The sequence below is a fragment of the Epargyreus clarus genome, unplaced genomic scaffold (assembly GCF_041222505.1).
Source record: "Epargyreus clarus isolate Ecla_fem2 unplaced genomic scaffold, WU_Ecla_fem_2.2 ptg000004l, whole genome shotgun sequence".
NCBI classification, from domain to species: Eukaryota; Metazoa; Arthropoda; class Insecta; order Lepidoptera; family Hesperiidae; genus Epargyreus; species Epargyreus clarus.
The window spans coordinates 12,798,076-12,817,805 of NW_027332212.1; the positions used below are offsets into that span (position 1 = coordinate 12,798,076).

General features: G+C 38.2%; 2 protein-coding genes across 2 annotated transcripts; one reads left to right on the forward strand and one right to left on the reverse strand.

Moving 5' to 3' along the window:
* Nucleotides 1-285: 285 nt before the first annotated feature.
* On the reverse strand, nucleotides 286-8,421 carry Gug (arginine-glutamic acid dipeptide repeats grunge). The gene has a single exon (XM_073093416.1). It carries the CDS (start codon nucleotides 8,022-8,024, stop codon nucleotides 2,532-2,534), a length of 5,493 nt encoding a protein of 1,830 aa, XP_072949517.1. The 5' UTR covers nucleotides 8,025-8,421; the 3' UTR covers nucleotides 286-2,531.
* Nucleotides 8,422-8,914: 493 nt separating this feature from the next.
* Nucleotides 8,915-17,166, forward strand: LOC140757595 (uncharacterized). The gene is made up of 10 exons (XM_073093417.1): nucleotides 8,915-9,401; nucleotides 9,763-10,996; nucleotides 11,392-11,616; nucleotides 11,969-12,132; nucleotides 12,441-12,600; nucleotides 13,230-13,423; nucleotides 14,099-14,199; nucleotides 15,570-15,680; nucleotides 16,054-16,208; nucleotides 16,681-17,166. The coding sequence occupies exons 1-10, from the start codon at nucleotides 9,049-9,051 to the stop codon at nucleotides 17,098-17,100; spliced, it is 3,117 nt and encodes a 1,038-aa protein (XP_072949518.1). The 5' UTR covers nucleotides 8,915-9,048; the 3' UTR covers nucleotides 17,101-17,166.
* The last annotated feature ends 2,564 nt before the right edge of the window (nucleotides 17,167-19,730 follow it).

The following is a 19,730-nucleotide window of genomic DNA, read 5'->3' on the forward strand; positions in this document are numbered from 1 at the left end:
ACAAGTAATTTAGTTAGTTATATAATATACCTACTTCTTTCAGTATTTCTATAATGACATCAGTGTGTAGATATCAGAAAATGTATTTACGTCAGGATAATTCTGGATATTCATAAGAAGGACTACCTTTATATACTGAAGTTGGGTTACACCCTTGCGTCCCTTGGTATGACTAACATATCAAATTTAATATATAACAATATTCTACAGCATAATAGTGATAAAAAGTTAAATTTAATTTGTGTAGTCATTGTGGGTGTTAGGAGTTGACTGAAACAAAGGAAAGATGTTTTCACATATATTATTCAAAAAAATTTACACAAAAGCACTAAGACATCCATTTAATCTTATTGTCTAAATAAATGAAGTTTTAAACCGACACGCAACCTCTTAATTAAAAGATATAATTTGTCTCTAAAAATAATACTCATTTTCTCTTTTTAAATATGGGAAGTAACTATGGCATTATTAGCATAATACCTACTAAGCGACATTGTGAATTTCATTTAATCTAGAATAATCTATACCTTTTATTTTACCTCAACTCTATGTTCTATTTGTTACAAAGGGATTTTATATTACAGTATAATATAGTGCAATAGAATTTGAATGTGTACATTGGGTGAAAATTACAACTCCTATAATTTACATTTTTAAACCACTTATTAATTGATAATGTCACAGTAAAGTTTGAAGAATAAAGAACAAAACGCTTCGCTTTCAAATTTTAACCATGAAAATGTAAATTTTACTTTTATTCTTGTTAAATATACTTTATATTTGCATTGTAACGCGTACTGGAATATATTTAAGAAAATATTTAAATATAATTATAATGATACAAGGCAATTACGACACATCGTTACAAAAGATGCACAAATCTCGTTGAATACCTAAATCGCTGCAAATTCATAGCCATATTATATATGTATTTCACTGGAATAAATACTTTGTACTTTAACAGGCGGGCAATAAATTTACAGTGAATCTAATGCTTCCCGTAAACTCTTCAGTACTTTGTTATGACTGGTAATAATATGCTGTTTTATATACGCAGTTCTCTTGCAGTATACGCGGGTATTTTTAGGTGAATTGGCGCGTTTTGCTCGTTGATACTCCAAGGTGATTTATTATGTAAATAATGGGTTTTCCTTCAACACGAAATGAGTTTCAAATATTTTCTGCACAACTCAAGTTTTATAAGCGTACATCGCCAAATGTTGCATTAGTAATTTACGAAAAAATCTTTCCTGTTTCTTGTGTACAAATGTCTAGCAAATTCCTGCTTATAAATTACTAGACCTCGATAACCCGCCGATTCAACCTAACATATAACACATAAATGCATATATCCTCTTTTCCAATAAATTTAAAAGAATTTTGTAGTTTCAAATGAAACAGAAATAAAACTAGTGAGACATTAAAATTTATGATTCTCGTAACATTAGAACTTCCATTAAAAACAAGAATGTCTATGACTTTAAGAAAGCTCGCAGCGTTGTTAATTCCAAACGTACATAAAACACCGTTTATATCATTGCAACATATCATTAACAGTCATAATGTTCAATTACAAAATGGAACTTCCCTGAACGAGTTACCTGTTACATCAAACGAAAATACACTTTATGATTTTATTAATGATATCAATGATCTCACGATCCCGCAAGGTCACCATTTTACACCTTTCAATTGAAGCGGGTGCTTAATCGCAGAATCATTGAGTTCAGTCTATATCAATCTGAAGGCGATGAATTGATTATTTTTTAACAAGCCTCTCACGAGATCTCTGAATTGATATGTGAACGTAATTAACTTCACAAACGGCGGCGCAATCAACAGATTGTTTTTTGTCAGCGAAGACTTTGTAACGTTTAACAACTATACACAGTAAATGTGCCAGACAACATGTCTAAAATAAAATGACAGTGTAACCACCAAGTATAAAAATCTGTGTTACATATAAGTATAAGATAGATCTTTACTACATCTCATTACACGAAAAGGCAAGTCGATTAGAAAGGCAAGTTACAGTTCTTCCGCTTGTCTTAATATCGTAAAAAACGTTCATTAAAATATATTTATGAAATAATTATTATGTCATGAACATAAAAGCAACGTTAATTACTGTAGTCATGTGGTCCATTCACATGAATGTTAACCAGCACCCTTAATCAGAATTATTATTAAAATATATAAACAATAATTTAAACTAACAGCACTCTGCATAAAATGTGTGACTCTCATCTCGTCTCTCACAAATAATCTTTAATTATGACTAGTAGTTAAGAAATAAATTTGAGCATGGAAAACAAGCGTACTACATGACCATGCAACTATAAAAATATTATAAAAACTTAAATACTTAAGTTATAAATATAAATTACAGGTATCGTCACACCATAAACGTTCGTTTCTTGTAACACTAGAGCTTGAACACTTTAAAATGTCTTACGACGGCTCGTTCCCATACCACCGTATTATTACTCTATTACAACGACGTCATCGGGCAGAAGCCGCGAGGCGGGACATTAAGGGCGCGAACCGCGGGCCGCCTCTTCTAGCGCTCGCACCTTTAGTTCCCGGTCACGCTGCTGCCGGAGAAAGTCTTCGTGGTGTGCTGGGTGCAAGAAACCTCGCTCGCGCTCCAAAAGCAATTGCCGTTGGAGTTGTTCGTGAGCAGCCGCCTGCTGCGCCAGCTGCTCGGCGTACGGCCTGCCCAGCAGGTCGGGATGTGCGAGAGGTCGGTACGGTGCACCAGCTCCTAGCCCTAACCCTAAAGCTTCCTGTTGCGCTTGTGCCGCTTGTTGGCCCGGGTGTAGGTGTAAATGCGTATGTGAATGCGCATGGGTATGAGCGTGAGTATGAGCGTGATATTCTGGATTTATGCCAGCCATTTGCAACCTCACCATCGGGTCGGCCGCTAAAGCGAGCCTCTCTGCGGCTTCGAGTTGGGCAGCCGCAACACCTGGGTGTGGATGATGTGGATGATGAGATGGCGCTCCAGAAACCGGAACCGTAGGTGGCGGACCTCCAGCACCTGCTGGAGGAATACCAAGTCGTTCTAGTCGTTCACGTTCTAACTGGGATAGCGATGCCGGGCCGTGTCCCGGCGGGTAAAGTCCAAATTGGACAGGTATTGCCCCCTGGGGTGGTGGTGGTGGCATTCCATATCTTCTATGCATCTCTAACCAATGAGGATCTAATGCTCGCGGCCCGACATTATTTTTCATCAATTCTTCTTTTAATCTATCATTTAACTCCCGTTCCCTTAGCTCTCTTATTTCTCTATCTCGTTTTTCTCTTTCTAAATGTTCCAGTTCAAGTCGTTCTCTGGCACCGGCTGCTCCGTACATAGAACTTAACTGATATTGAAGCATTGGATCCATGCAGTGCCGTGGTAGATTTCCTGGACTAAATCCGGCATGAGGTCGTGCATATTCAGAGAGTTGCCGTAGAGCAGGCGTGTCAGGGTACCCAGGTGGGCGTGGAAATCTGTCATAAGGAGAGGTTATAGTTTCGATAGCTCCACGTGACGGTGGTTTCGTCTCTGGTTTTTCTGGTGTTGCTATTTTCCTATGAGCCTGTTGGGCTATTTTTTCTCTTTCTTCTCTATCCCGTTCGGCTTGTTTTCTCAGTCTTTCTTCGCGTTTTCGTGCAAGCTTTGTCTCTGGTACTGGTTTGAAAATTAAATCTGTCCGAGTACACGAATTATAGTCGCCGCGATTCCAATGCCTTAAAAATATAGCAGATTGTGACCGATGACATTCGGAATCTTCGATTTTTGGTTCTGGGCTAGGACCATGTGGTATGTGTGCTGGACTCGGAATTTCCTCTTCTTCAGGTTGCGACTGAGTTTCTAATTTTAATTCAGGATTTTCATCAGGTATCGGTCTTGGAGGTCCTCGCAAATGTGGATGCCCATGTGACAGTTGATGAGGAGATCCAGATCTAGCATGCGAAGACTGTAAGCTCGCAGCAGCTTGTGCGTGTAATCGAAGACTTTCAATTGAACTTGGCCCAGGACCAGGGGGTAGGCCTAATCCCATTGGGTGGCCCATTGAAGGAGGCTGAATCATGAGGTGATTTGGATTGCCTGGTAGCATTTTGGGGTGATGCCTTAAGAGCATTGAATCAGCAGGCGATAGCCTCTCCGGATGATGAGCCAGATGATGCGAATGGTGGTGCGTGTGATTATTGGTTACATTGACGCTAGAAGACGAACTTGTAGTCTGGGACAAACTGGCTGATAAGTGATGCGGAGAACTAGAATGCGAACTTGATTTTTGTTGCGTGTTAATTTTGTGTTGAATAGACTGTGATGAACTGCTCGATGTTGAATGAGAAATAGAAAGAGTGTGATTGGTACCACCACCCGCGTGGGGTGGCTGTTTTTCTGTACTTGTGTGAACAGCACTGTGATGGCTTGTTGAATGATGATGAGTCATCGTCGTTTCATGCAATTGATGCCTCTCTGTGGTTGCATTAGGATTCCTTGGATCATCAGAGCTTTCAGATATTTCTCTAAGTGACCTTGTTGTCACAGACGAACTTGTACTACTGTGATGAGAACTGAGCATGGTGGTGGATTCTATAGTCGACGGTTTCACTGGGTCGTGCCTTCCTGGCGTACTAGATGATGGATGCATAGGAGGTATTGGATGAGGTTGAGGTAAAGGTCCATATGGATATGGATAAGGCATTGAATAACCAGGATGCGGATGAGGATAGTAAGGATGCATGGCATGTGCCGCTGCCGCTGCTGCAGACAGTTGAAATATAGACGGATGTAGTAAGGGATGGTGAGGATGATGAAGATGAGAAGCAAAAGGATGCGGCGGCGGCGGTCCCGGTTGTTGGCCTGAATGCATAACGGGTCCAGGTATTGTTGCTGGTATAGTAAGAGGCGCAGGATTCATTAAGTTTAAAGCTGAATGCGACACTGGAGTATGAGGTTGAACTGGTGATGCAGATATGTGTCTGGGTTGTGATGGGCTAGTTAAATGCCTTGAAAACGGAGAAGTTGTAGCAGAAGGATGAGGACCATGTCCAGGTGTTCCATTATGACTTGGTTGACTTTTAATAGGCGTAGGCGTATGTGGGCTTTTCACTGGTGGAATAGTACTAGTTGAATCTGAACCACTGCCTTGACTTGTGGACACTGGAGTTATGTGAGGTTGATGTAAAAAGTCAGGTTCCTTTTTGATACTTTCTATTCTTGGTCCAAGGAACGCACTAGGCATATTTGTGTTTTCATTTGTCGGTTGACTTGGTGGCCTGCTGTTATTTTCGACACTAGATATAGATTCTCGATCTCTTTCTGAGCTTAAATGCTGTGCTATTGCACTTCCAATTGGGTAGCCTGGGACTTTAACTTCCTTTAATGATTGCAAGGGATCAGATACATTTTGTGTTGATAAATTGGCTGGCATATTATCTGGAACTTCTTGTTTAATTTTGAGATCTTGAGGCATAGATGAATCATTGTGATTTGACTGTGGTGCAATCAAATTACTTGCCGAGTGACTATGAGATGGTGGCACATGCTGCATTAAAGGTGGAATACCACCAGGCTTATCGAGCCCTGGATGACCAGGATGTCCATATAATGATGGTGGAATATAACCATATGGCCCAACATTTGCCCCACTTCCCACAGTTATTAATGGTCCTGGTGGTAACAAACCAGTAATAGATGGTTGACTAAGAGGAGGTGGAGGCATACTTTGTCCTGTTACAGGTATATTAGGAGCTTCTGTTGGTCTAATATTAAGAGTATCTGGTCGAATTGGAGCTGGAAATAAAGGTGGTCTTATACTAGATGTCTGATTGTCCAGTTTAGGACCCTGCTGAGTTTTCAAATCAGTTGGTTGTTTATCTTCAAGATCAGTTTCTTGTGATTTCAATTCTTGTGCATTAGCAGGTGAGACAGGTTCAGTATTTGCTGTTGGAGGATGTTCCATATGAGGTGGAGATGCCCCACGGGCATTTGTTGGAGATGGACTAATCCGTTGCAGACTTGCATCTAATCTTGGAGCAGTTGGAGAATCAACTTTGTTAGCCGTAGATATTGTGGCAGTGAAAATTTCAGGAGTATTTTGACTTTTCATTTCACTTGCTTCATCTCTGGGTTCTAATTTTATAACCGTTTTTAATGGATTCATATGAGGATTAAGTTTAGGATCACTCGCAAAATTAATACTAGCAGGGTATGAAAATGGAGGCATTCCACCAGTGTAGTCCTTGGCATTTCTTATTATTGAATTTTCCTTTGTAATATTAACAGGATTAAATATAGTATTCGGAACTCCTTCAATTTTTATACCATGTGTAAGTTTCGGATTGTAAATATGGCTGTCTTTAACAAAGAAGTTTGTGTTTTCTAAGTTAAGTGGTTTATTTGGTTGGTTCATAGGAATAGCAGGGAAATTGTGTGATAGAGGGTCTTTGGGGAAATCATCTTTCTGAAGGTTAAGGGTTTGTTCTTCTGGATCTATTTCCTCCTTTATTTTAATTTTATCCATAACATCTGTAGACATAGGTGTGACTTTGGGAATAATAAGTTCAGTTTTAGGAAACATTGCAAGAGGTCTAGGTTCAAGATTTTCGGGATTTTTAGGTGTATTTGTATCAGTTTTAAGATCCAAAACTGCTCTTTCATCTTTTTCGGGACCAACCTTGAATACTGGTTGGATAGGATCTTTTTCAGTTTTGATGATTGGTTCAATCACTTCCGTCTTTATCTGAGGTTCAATAAGTTTTGGTTGTTCATTATCTGGTTCTTTGCTCTGATCTGTATTTTCTTTATCGGTCTTAGCAAAACTAAAGTCACATGCTTCTGGTTCAGGCTCTGCGCTTTCAGTCTCATCCATTGCAGGAAAACTATCATTTGTAAGACTTTCAGATGGACTTTCAGGCGGATTATCTGCCCTCTTCTTTTTCATTTGTACATCACCATCCATAATTCCTTCAATCTTTGCGTCATCAGGTAGGCGTTTCTTAACTTTAGATACATCCACTTTACCATTAGGCACTTTCTTCTTGGGATCCTTATTAACCGGGGAAGATAAAACTTTGTCAGGTGTATTATTATTTGTACTTTGTTGTGTACTAGGTTTGATAGGTTTCTTAGTCTTAGAATCATTGTCACTTTCATCCTGTCCTTTCTTTCCATTTGGTGTAGTTTGCTCTTTTGATTTATTCCTAGTTCTCATTCTACTTGGTGAGTCATCCGGGTTATCACTTGCTCTATTAGCATCTACTTTAGCCAGATCACCAGCATCTCTAGAATCGCTGTCTTCTTCTGAATTTTCATCCTCTGTAACAGAACTCATCTCTCCCGCTTCTTTAGGTGATGGTCTCGAACCATTTGTTTCAGGCACTGTTGGAGTAGCTTCTGGAGTCTGTTCCTTGGGTGTTCCCGCACGTGAATTCCTAGTGTTACGAACACGTCTTAACGATGCTTGTCTACGTCTCCTATGTGGCCTATTACTACTAGCACCAGGAGTCTTTTTCCACAAATAATAAAACTCAACTAACTCGGCAGTGTCTTTATGAGGAAGTAAGTCTTTTCTAATTTTAAAGAAATTCTTACCGAATTGACGGATACCCTTCACAAATCTTTTAGTTTCTTCCTCGGACCACTTTTTCTCAATTCCTTTAGGTACCGGGCACTTGACTAAGGCTTGGAGCGCACGTCCTGGGTCGTAGCCGGAGTCGTGCAGTACATCGAGCGCGTTAATCGTGGTGTCGTCACGGCTGGCCGCGACGCAGCCGTCGTCGGGCGACCCGCCGTCGCACATCCCAGCGAATGCCGCCATGGAGCGTGCAGCTCTTAGGTACATCACAAGGTCTCTGTCCGTAGCCTGCGCTGGCAGCCACCGCAGGTCCTCGCCCCCCGAACACGGTTCGTCGGTACCCAGGGGGCCGTTCGTTCGCATGTCAGGCAGACACGCGTAAATATCCTTGTCTTTGACGGGTTGGTTCGGCGTGCCCACTTGAACCTCCCCCTGATTCTGGGCCATGGTAATGCGGTATCACCGATCACTGGCTGCTCAATTCCCGAACTCACAACACTAAACGTCACTGGGTTACATATTGTTCGAAGATTACTTCGTAGACACCCACTAATGTCTCTTTTTAGACGTATCTTTGATGGTCCGTAAAGCAGTAAGTATGCCAATACACATAATTATTACTCCTAATGGCCACCATTACACGATGCATTGTGCTTCATTTTATTTACTTGTATGATACACACGTATTGTGACTTGAACACTAGCTTAATTGTGTCATAAAAATAAATGTAATAAGTCAATATTAGAATATAATTCACTTCTATTTTAGTAAATGCTATCTACATGCTACCCTTTTGTTTAGCTTCACCTTTCTTTGGATCTCACCATAGACAATTCCATTTCTATAAAATGGCTGCCACGAGAGGACATTTTTGCTAAACGTTTCATTATACACAGAGTTTTAATGAAGACAATAGAACCCTTAAAATAAACAAAAATGATATAAGGATAAAATCATACAACACATTTATAGTACTATCCTAGGCTTATCGCGCATACAGTTAAAAGATTTATAATACACTGATTTAAGGTCAATATATTTATATTTTCATTTACATTGTTACCTTTACTTTGCATAAAATGAAATGTATAAAATAAAGCTGGTTCAGCACTAGGCTCAATGCTCTATTGTTTATGAAAGAATATATTATACGAGTTTAAATTAAAATCATTAGCTGATTCAAATATAAATGTAAATTTGAAAACACTGTCTTCTTGTTTTAGAAGATTATATATTTACTTGTATCGATTATTTTCCTATTTAAAACCTAAATAGCACGCTTACAACACCGATTTTTTAACACCACAACCGACCAATCACCAATGTCAATGTTTGTTTTTGACAGCTAGCTTGCTTTTATGTCATATCCGAAAATCATTACTTTTTATTTACAGAAAACTATTTAGAAATAAGTATACTTGACTTTTTATTGTTATTGTTTGCATTATTTTGTGGTTTTTGTGATACGCGATGGCGTCTGACGAGTCAGACGACGAGCCCTTATCCGTTTTAGCGGCTGCGAAAAAAACAAATCCTGAGGAGTTCGCGTATGAAATACTTTCGGTACACGAAAGGGAGTCTAAAAGGCGAAAGTTAATAAAGAATTCGGGGTTGACCATTAAAATAAACCGTAAACTTAATACTATCACGAGTGTAGCGACACCAGTTATAGACAGACCTACGGACGTTTGGTTGTATTTGAAAGATTTGAACCCAACAGGGCCATACAAATGTCTCCTGTGCGCAGACTGGTTTATAAATCGCTCCAAAATGGTTGTACATTATATTCTTAATCACAAGAAGGACTTCTGTGGCATCTGCAGGTGAGGATCAATTTACATTTTTATTAATTATTTATTGATATAATTAAAAAAAATATAGAATGTAAAACATAAATTAATAATATACTAAAATTTATTACCTGTTTGTAAGAGTCCTGAGAATAATAGACATGAAATGTTGCTACAAATACAATAGGATTTTATATGACCAAGTTTATTAACTTATTAAAAACATATATTACAGTGTTGTTGTACAAACTATACCTATCCCTGTACTATAATATTTTTATCAAAATAATTTATTGCATTGTGTTATATATTAGTGTAAAACTATTATATTAATTTCCTTTCTTGTGCATTGGAGTATTACTTGAATAATAATGTTGCCATTGAAATCTTCCAGGTACTTTGTGACTGATAGAGAAAGTTGGACAGAGCATTCCAAGTTTCATACACCGTGGCCGTGTTCTCAGTGTGTGGAGACTTTCCACACTGAAGTGGGGCTCCGACAGCACCTTGGTAATGTGCACAAGTTGGTGCACTGCAGGCTTTGCCACTTCCGATTGCCTGTCGGTGAGGAATATGAATCACATTTGTTCCAGAAACACAATGTAACAAACACCTCATGCAAGGATGAGGAGGTTTTCTGGGAACTTGATGTTCAGAGATTGCCAAAGTTTAACTGTTTCCTCTGCTCTAAAACCGACAATTTGACATCCACATTCTTCACTCATTATATGGGATTCCATCACTTCACCCTAAAGTGTATCACCAGCTTTATTTCTGGTAGTGACCCACCTTTCACTGTGCATGGTGCTGAGGTCAGCTCACAATTTGTTGATGGTGAATTGAGGGGACTTAATGCACTTGGTTATATAGATGGTGAACAAAAACCCAATGAAAACAATCACGAGAATAATCAAAGTGAAACAACAGACCCATCAAAGGAGCAAGTTGAACAAAAACCCAAAACTGAATTTGAGGAAAAAGATGATGAGAACTCACATAGGGCGGGAAGCCAGAATGAAAGTGTTGATGACACCCAAGGCTATGAGGGTGATGAGGATTTTGATATTACCTTAACAGAATTAATTGTACTCCAGAAATGTTACTTTGACTACATAAAGCAAACCTTAGACGACATTTCCAAGAAGTTAGTACCAGAAAAGTCAGATATTGATAATAATAAGGCCATTAATATTGATGTCAACTGTACTATATGCGAAACCAAGTATCAATGTGTGCCAACATTTGTGACACACATGTATAAGATGCATTGCATAAGGTCCGAACCTGAGTTTTCTTGTAGGGTGTGCGCAACAACATTTGAAACTTGTGATGATTTGGAAACTCACATTCTGGAGGAATTAGGGGACTTTGAAGACCTTTGGTTGTGTCAGTTCTGTGATAAGGAGTTTGACAACCGAGTGGAAACAAGAAAGCACTTGACTGAGCATTGGGAATCTATTGAGTATGATAATTGTTTTAGTCCACACCTCGGGTTTAAGTGCAGGTTTTGTCCAACGCTATTTTGGAATGAAATAGACAGGGAGACACACCAAGTTCGAGTGCATCTAAACAAGCATTCACACCAGTTTTACAAGTGCAATAGTTGTATGGAAACATTCAGTGACAAGGTATGTGTAATATTAGTAAACAAAATGATATGTCTAAGATTTTATCTGATAAACAGGTGTATGAATTGTATACTAGCAATTACAGGATTTCTTTGAATATCGGGTTATTTTAAATCAAAGGCACCTGTCTCAAAAGTCAGAACAGAACTTTAATGTTACACTTAAATTTTGGATAAAAATGTCAAGTAAAGTGAAAGTTAGAGATATTTCTTGATTGTTCTGAAGGAGAGTTGAAAGGTGTGGTAATAGGCTTGATTTTCTATTGTCTTAGTATTGTGACATACAGGCATTCATTGCAACCATCAACAACCTGTCGGCTTTTTAGCTGCTGTGGGTCCATTAGGTTGCATAATCACTGAAAGGTTTATTATATAACATATTGTTTTCTATTGTAGGTATGGTTCATTCATCATTACATAGAAAAACATGTAAAAGATGGGGTACCAGTGAGCACCTTTCTTTTGAAATGTAGCGTCTGCTGTATCGTCCTGCCCAGTGTTGATGAAATGCGAAACCATTTTGATACTGACCACCCTGAAGCAAGGAAGTTTTACTGTTCCCTAGACCCTTGTAAATACAAGCCACTTAGTCAGCGAAAGTCATTTAAGTTACACATGAAGGTAAGAGCAAGTATAATTAATTAACTTTAAAAAATGCAAATGGAGTGTCTAATAACGCAATAAAAAATCAAAAATACGTTTTATATGCTATTTTTGACATAAAAGGTATTTTTGACATACAACTTGTGCAGGAAATTAAAATGTTTTTTATTCCAAACAGATATATATTTTTTAATTCACCAATAAATTTTCATTAATTAAGTTCAGAAACAGTTGATTTTCTTAATACCAACAATATTTTTTACAAGCTATTTTACAATATTTATTTCAGAGACCCTTTTTTAATGTTTGTACTCACACTTCAATACTTTGTAAATGTCATTTTCTCAAATAAAACCAGTGTTAACCCCAGACGGTGCACGGCTCGTCGCGGTCGGAGAAGCCGGTGGCGTGTCCGGTGTGCACGCGCGAGTTCCCCTCCGTGCGCTCGTGCAACGCGCACGCGGCGCAGGTGCACGGGCCCGGCAAGTTCAAGTGCAAGCTGTGCATGGCCGTGCTGCACACTGTGGACGAGCGGTGAGCCTTGTGTGTTGCAGCGTGGTACACCGGCCGGAGCGGGCTCGTCGCGGTCGGAGAAGCCGGTGGCGTGTCCTTGTCGAATATTATAAAAATACACATAGCACAAGTAAGTTTTTTCAACTCCTATCCAATATCTCTCTGAACGTGCCTTCCGAATCATGAAAGTGAGCTGATCAAAGGTGAGGTGACACTTAATTTGAACTGCTTATGTGCCTTCTGAATTCAAAGATTTCCCACTGCCACTGTAATTTTTTCCTCTATTTTATCTACAAAAATCACTAAATATTGTAATTGTATATTTTCAGAAAGCTGCACTACCTTCTGATCCACCCAGGTCGTCATCCATTCGAATGCTCGGTGTGCGGAAAGTCGTTCCAGTACAAGTCGTCGCTGTACATGCACAAGCAGGAACATCAGCCGAATAAGCAGAGCTACACCTGCAACTACTGCTCAAAAGTGTTTGTGGTGAGTTTAGCAGTTTAGTTTGACTTTCTATAATCATTGTGCCACGCGTATCTTATTCAGTGCCCAGCTTGTGCCAAGCGTATGTCATGACATCTATCAGATATATCAAGTTAAAAAGAAGTTCAAGTTTTAATCCAAAGTGATTAATTTAAGTGATTTAATTTAAAAGTGTTCTCGCAAAATTTTGCATCTAAGCTAATCTAAACAATGCGAGAGTCTATATCTAATTTCTATTGAATTATTTTCCTTTTCATTTCTTTTATTTATTGCTACTTATTCAAAGGATATTATTTATGAAGATATATTGTTTCCTGGCTCAGATTTTTGTGCCAACCAGTGGCGCACTAAGGTCGTCAGATGCTCGGGGAGGAAATGTTGAATGAGGCTCCTGGTCTAAAAAAATAATTTGATTTTACAAAATTAAAAATTTGTATAAATAACTTAATCGCCGACATATACGTATTTTGATGGCTTTGACTCCAGCGTCCTTTTTTTCCCTGACGACCTTTGGGGGCTCCCCTTGGTACGCTAGAGGTGCCAGCTCTATAATAAACCTCAATCAACATATGACATTTTCCAGGAATCTTTTTCTGACCCTTTTGTCAAACAGTAAACATTTGGTTCCACAGAAAAAGGACTCGTTCCGCGAGCACCTACAAATCCACGAGGGCCCGCGCCACGCGTGCTCGTACTGCCCGATGCGCTTCGTGCAGCGCTCCAACATGCTGCGCCACGAGCGCCGCCACACCGGCGAGCGGCCCTACGCCTGTCCCCACTGCCCACGGACCTTCGCGGATAAGGGCGCTTGTACGTCACACGCCAGGTGACGATTTGACAGTTCAAATTTCACATAGGCTTTCGTGTGTCAGCATTACAGCTGACAGTGACAACACTGATTGTATACTTAAGGCCTGGCCACACAGAGCGCGTATTCTAGTGCCGCGCTAGTGGGTTAGCGCTAGAAGTAAATCCTGACGCCGCTGAGTTGTATTGTACTGAGTTACTAGTAAGCGGTCCCACAGAGCGCGTGCGCGCTTTCTCGTACGCCCGCGCGTAATTTCCCATACAATGACGCTTGTACGCAAATCTGTAAAAAAATTCAACGCCCGACGACAAGAACGCTGAGCGCCGCGACAAGCGTACGCGTACGCGCTCTGTGTGTGACCGCTCAGTAGTAACCCAGTACAACATAACTCGGCGCTAGAGCGCGGCGTCAGGATTTTGTTCCAGCGCTGACGCCTAGCGCGGCGCTAAAATACGAGTTCTGTTTGGCCGGGCCTTTAAAGTAATAAGTTTTGTTAACTATCGCAGACCGCCACTACCTCATGTAACTAATTATGTGACCCGTGTTGCCAAAAAAGTCGACTGGAATATATGTTTGGTTACAGTCCATACGTGACGAGGTCACGAGACTTATTGAAAGTATTTATTACGAGTGTATTTCATATAATTGTTTTAAATATAATGTTGAAGTTATTATAAAAAAATCTATTTTCAGAACACACTCGAAGGAGTCGTCATATGCTTGTATTTATTGCGGCCAGACCTTCGTCCAGAAGTCTAAACTTACTTACCACGTCAGAAAACACACGGGAGAAAGTAAGTTAATATTTTTATTACAATTATCACCACCATCCTACAAGACTGCGATGCAAATGATTCTTATCCAATCAGTATGAAGGCCCGTTTGAAAAATTCACCCTGTATACAGTGTTTTGTGTACAAAAGATTTAAAGGGTACAACGCTCTGTGGTTCGACTCCGGCGGCACCACCGCTACACCTATTTCTAGTCTGTTATGTCTGGTGTATGATGGGTGTGGTAAGGGAGATATACTTTAATTCCAAAGCATTATATTGGGTTGTTCGGAAAGTCATTTCGTTAATTTTCGTATAATGAATAAATATTTTATAAAATTATATATTGGCCATTTTGGTCCAACACTTTAAGTCATCTTTCTGGTAGGAGCGTGATTCCACGTTCTTAATTGGTTTGGTCGATTCTTGCAAAAAACTGTTGCAGATGATTTTTGACCTCTTTATTTCAAGTAAAGATTTTACTGTCCAAAAAATATTGCAGTGATCGGAAAAAATAATAATCTGAAGGCGCCAGATCTGGAGAATATGGTAGGTGTGGTAGAGTAACTTCAAAAATGGATCATTTTCGTGACGTTTCGGGAGCAGATCATAGACGTCAACGCGACGACGCAAATTTTTCATCGTGAGAAATCAGGGGACTCATATATCGAACTTCAAGCTTAAATCCAGACCTTTCAAGTGGTCATAAACGGTTTATTTCTATAAATTTATACTCTGGCCGATCTCACGTATTGTTATTGGCCGGTTTGCATTAACTAATGCCTTTATCAGCCTTAATCGGCCTACCAGAACGTGGTGCATCTTCAACTTCCAAATTGCCGGATCTAAATTTTGTAAACCAGTTCTGCCACTGGCGTACTGACAACACATCTTCTCCATACCCATTAGTTATTTTTTTTCTGACTTGAGCAGTATTTTTAACTTTTCTATAGTAAATAAGTAAAATATGACGAAAGTGATGCTTGTTGCTCTCGGTATTTAAAAGGGCACCCACCAAAAACTATTTCATAAAATCAATTGAACTTATTCACACACAAGCCTTGCTATATCAGCTGTAAAAAAATGTAATGACAATGCGACTTAAGTGTAAAGTTCGCTGTGAAAAAATACAATTAAATCCTCTATCGGGAAAAAACGAAATGACTTTCCGAACAACCCAATAGCTTACTCCTCAGGCGTAGCAACGCGTCTGTGGCTGACCTAAGGTAGAAAGGTAAAATACCTGGGGTTGATTATAGGTATCTATAGCCGGCAGTAGCGACTTACCTTCAGATGGATTGCATGGTTGTCTGCTACTCCTATATTATATAAACAATCCATAGTTGATTTATTATTTTTTATAATTATTTCAACATTCTCATTTTATTTTCAGATCTGGAGACGTGTTCGATCTGCGCTAAGTTATTCACAAGCCCTTGCGCTCTACGGGAGCACATGAAGATTCATTTGTGCAAGAAGGAGTCTGTCAAGTGTCCGTTATGTGGTAAGTTTTAATGAAATCAATTTTCTATGGTCAATCAAAATGGCAAAATTATGTGGTATATTATTTTCTCACACATCATTGAGACTCAAAGTTTAATTATATTCATAAATTTAGAATTGTTGAGTATGTGTGAAGGTCATTAACTTTTTAGGAAATATTACATTGTTAAAGATGGTTTGTAGTTCAAATCTGGCATCCCGCCACACCTATTTCTGCCTTATAACAGCAGTGGTAAGCGCTACTGTGTTCTGGTTTCAAGGGTGTGATAAGGGAGCCATTTTCCTGTCACTTACCAGATGGATTGCATGCTTGTCTGCTGTTCTGTATTGTATTTCTGTGTTTCTATCAATATCATTACATTGTGACTCCGCAGACAAGAAGTACCAGGACGAGCGCTACATGCTGCGGCACCTGCGCACGTCGCACACGCGCACGCAGTTCTCGTGCCCCATCTGCCAGAAGGTGGTCACCACCGGCGCCGGCCTGCGCCACCACGTCATCACGCACAGCCCGCTCAACACCTTCCGGGTGAGTTGCTTACTGCGCAAATGTTGGCAATAAGTGAGTTAGTTGCCTAGTGACTAAAGGAAAACTATTGGAAATTAATTATAGTGTGAATCGAAAATCGAGAATGAATTTTATAGGGACAATTAAAAAAAGTGAAATATGTTTAAAGAGAATAACAGTCCCCATGATTCAATTGCAGTGCAACTGTTTTTTATTATTTATGTTAATTTCAACTTCCTTATGACGAAAATGAGAACACAGTCTTTAAACCATTAAGGTTGTTTTTATATAGAGATACCATTATGAACTATTCTTATTCTAGCTTTGGTCTGTGATCAACTATAGGTCAGATATTTCCTCCATTTGGAGGTAGGCAACATACAGTTACACTAATTAAGTTATCTGCACTGTGTATGTAAGTACACATCAAACGCGTGTAACAATTTCGAAGCAATATAATTATTCTTATCTAATATCATATTTTTCTTTTTAGTGCAAAATATGTCCAAAATCGTATGCAGTCAAGCGGACTATAGTGAAGCATTTACGGCGACGTCACAGCCTCACCAGCCCCGAGACTAATCTCAAGGATTACTACACTCGCCTGGAGCCCAGACAATGCAAGCTGAACCTAGATGAAGCTACTATGACTGGCATATTCGGGCCACCTAAGAATACAACAAGTGAAATCATTATATCTGACTATATAACATATAAGAAGGAGCCAAAATCAAAGAAGAAAGATACCAAAAACACAGATGAGGATAAAGACAGTGAGAGCAGTGAGGAGGAAGGTTCACAGAAGGAGGGAAATGAACAAGAGGATTCCGATCATAATGGGGAAGATTTAGAACCTACTGATTTTGTCAGCGTTAAGATCGAGCCCCTTGATGAGTATGACAGTATGGAATAGGCTTCTTAATGTGGAATATGTGATGAAGACTCAAAGAAAGAGATAATGGAGTGGAGCAGCATACAGCATAGTAAAGAAAAGTTATATGGCACCTCTTAGCGAATATCTTAGTATTAATAAGTTGTGTTTGGAATATCTTATAGATAAATAGATTGGAGCAAGAGGGAGCGGGAGAAACGTGAAAGAGAAGCAATACAAGGAAATTCTGATTATGTTAAGAATTTCCTTGAAAATATGATAGTTGAATTGGTTACTTGTTGTAGTATTCGAACGTCGTTAATAGTAGTACTAGGTTAATCTGTTGGGAGCTCATATCTGACTGCGGCAGCATCGTCATTACACGATTACACGATTACAGTTATTGCTTTATTGTTATAGTGTGGTAATGGGCATTTTTTGAAATTTAAATTCTCATGGGTGGTATTTTGTCTATACTATTTAGGACTCCTGTCGTTTTGGAGTATTATGGATGACATGGGTGCCAATTATATAAGTAACAAATTATTATAGTGCAATTACGGTACGATATTCACCCGTGAGGATTACCTCACTTATTTCATATTTCATTAGAATTCGCCCCTATTTCATTAGAAATAAGGGCTCGGGACTTTATTGGGATTTTAGCGCGAGTCAAAGGGATTAACGCAGAATGTCATAAATAGGAGAGTATGTGGCTGTTATGCAAAACATTGTTATAGTAGGAATCCATAAGCGTTTATCGATATGTGACGCACCTCAGGAGCGGTCACTAAAGTATGCATGGTAGAGGTAAGGACACCGTCTTATATAGGGGAATCTCTTGAAAAATAGTTCAGTTTTATGTAGTAAATAACAGTTTGAAAATCCTCCAAACTTGTGCCAGTATAGCAAAAGAGTTTGCAGTTATATTCAAGTTAAATGGGCCGACTGGAAAATATAATAATATCGATGATTAAAGTAGTTATAACTGCAGTATACGGAATCTCAATTTATTTCGTAGTTCCAAAAAAATCTTCAATATGATTTTCGTAAATAGTTTTGGCCTCTTTTTAATTACTTACGTGCTACACTAACGCCACCTTAATTTACGGATTTCTATGGACACTTTGATACATAGAGACAGCTCTCCTTACCAATACACTCCATACCCTAAAGCCCTAAAGTTTATTGCCTCGTGGGTAGCGACTACGTAATAATACTATAATATTTTGTTTGAAACTAGGATTGAAATAAATAGGTCCACATTGTCGGTTCAATGTAGGTGTTATTGTGAATGTATTAGAAAAATTTACTTCTTAAATCTTTGTAGAATAAATGTTATTGTGATTAAGTCACTCGTGACTTAATACAAAATAGGTATTAAATTAAATTTTTGTATCATTATTATAAAATGCTTTTAAATACTGTTAGTAGTCGAATGGGTAATTTTAAGAATTGCTTTTATGCAAAATGTGTCGATAAACTATAGTTTTCTTATTCTTTATTTACTTCATTATCGCCATCGCAAAGTCTTTTGTTTATATATTTTTTATTGTCTGCCTAATAGTAGATATGCATATCTCGGTTTTAAGTATAACAAATATTATAATAAAGTTAAGAAGTATACAAATGTTAATGTGTTATCTACCATCATTGTTTTATTTAGATGTTTTTTATAGAATTTAGTTTATAACTGAATAAATACTAAATAAGCTTTCCATTTATCTTAAGAGCACTAGTACGAAGTATCTCTAACTATGGTTAATAAAGTGAAGTTTTGTCTTATTACAAATATATTTCACGTTTAGAATAAAAACACTTAATGCAACATTGTTGTTTCTTTTGAGCTTATTGTAAATCTGTTCCCTTTTATACATAACTAATAAACCTGAGTCATAAATTTACTTGTAGAAATATAAATTAATAACTACATAAGGCCTTAATAAATATTCATAGAGACCTCCATACAAATAGATATGATATAGGTACTTACGTTATTGCTCAAAAATAGGATTAATGATTTTGCAATAATATTCGATACTACAATGCAAAGGCCCTAAAGGACATTTTTATGTTCTAGCGAATACATACGTTATACTCGTACGTTTGAACACCCTGGAGTCCCTTCGCGACTCATATGCATATATTCACATGACAATCCGCACGCGGCCAGAAACACCCATGAAATTTATTTCCCTTAAAATGTGTCCACTTGAGTATATTATTATGCTTGTTCAAGTTTGAAGGATGTGGTAAGACTTGATACCAACATATTAAATCTGTGTAAGGCTTTCTGTGATCTGAGTAGGATATTGTAGTAGTGTAGTTTAGGGGTTTTTAGTAATAAACAACTTACTTTACAAATACATTTAATGAAATGTTTAATTGATTTTTACTTTAGTTGAATGAGTAATGTTAAAATTACTGATAATAAAAAGCTCAAAAACAATGTAGGTAGAAAGACTAAGTATAAAAATATAAACTTAAACATTAACATCTACATTTATATCTTACAAGTCCAAGATAATTGTTTTATTACAATTTTTAAAATTTCGTAAATAAAAAAATATAAAAAATGAAGAGATACTTGCTATTAGATATAATATTGTACATAGAATATATAGTAGAAAATTATGTAAAGACAATGGCCTACAAAATAAAACACAAATTTA

Excerpts from the sequence above, each read along its gene's own strand:
- Gug (XM_073093416.1), bottom strand. The coding sequence starts at position 8,024 with ATGGCCCAGAATCAGGGGGAGGTTCAAGTGGGCACGCCGAACCAACCC.
- LOC140757595 (XM_073093417.1), top strand. The coding sequence starts at position 9,049 with ATGGCGTCTGACGAGTCAGACGACGAGCCCTTATCCGTTTTAGCGGCT. Across the intron at positions 12,133-12,440 it reads CTGCACACTGTGGACGAGCG|AAAGCTGCACTACCTTCTGA; the intron begins GTGAGCCTTGTG and ends GTATATTTTCAG. Across the intron at positions 12,601-13,229 it reads ACTGCTCAAAAGTGTTTGTG|AAAAAGGACTCGTTCCGCGA; the intron begins GTGAGTTTAGCA and ends TTGGTTCCACAG.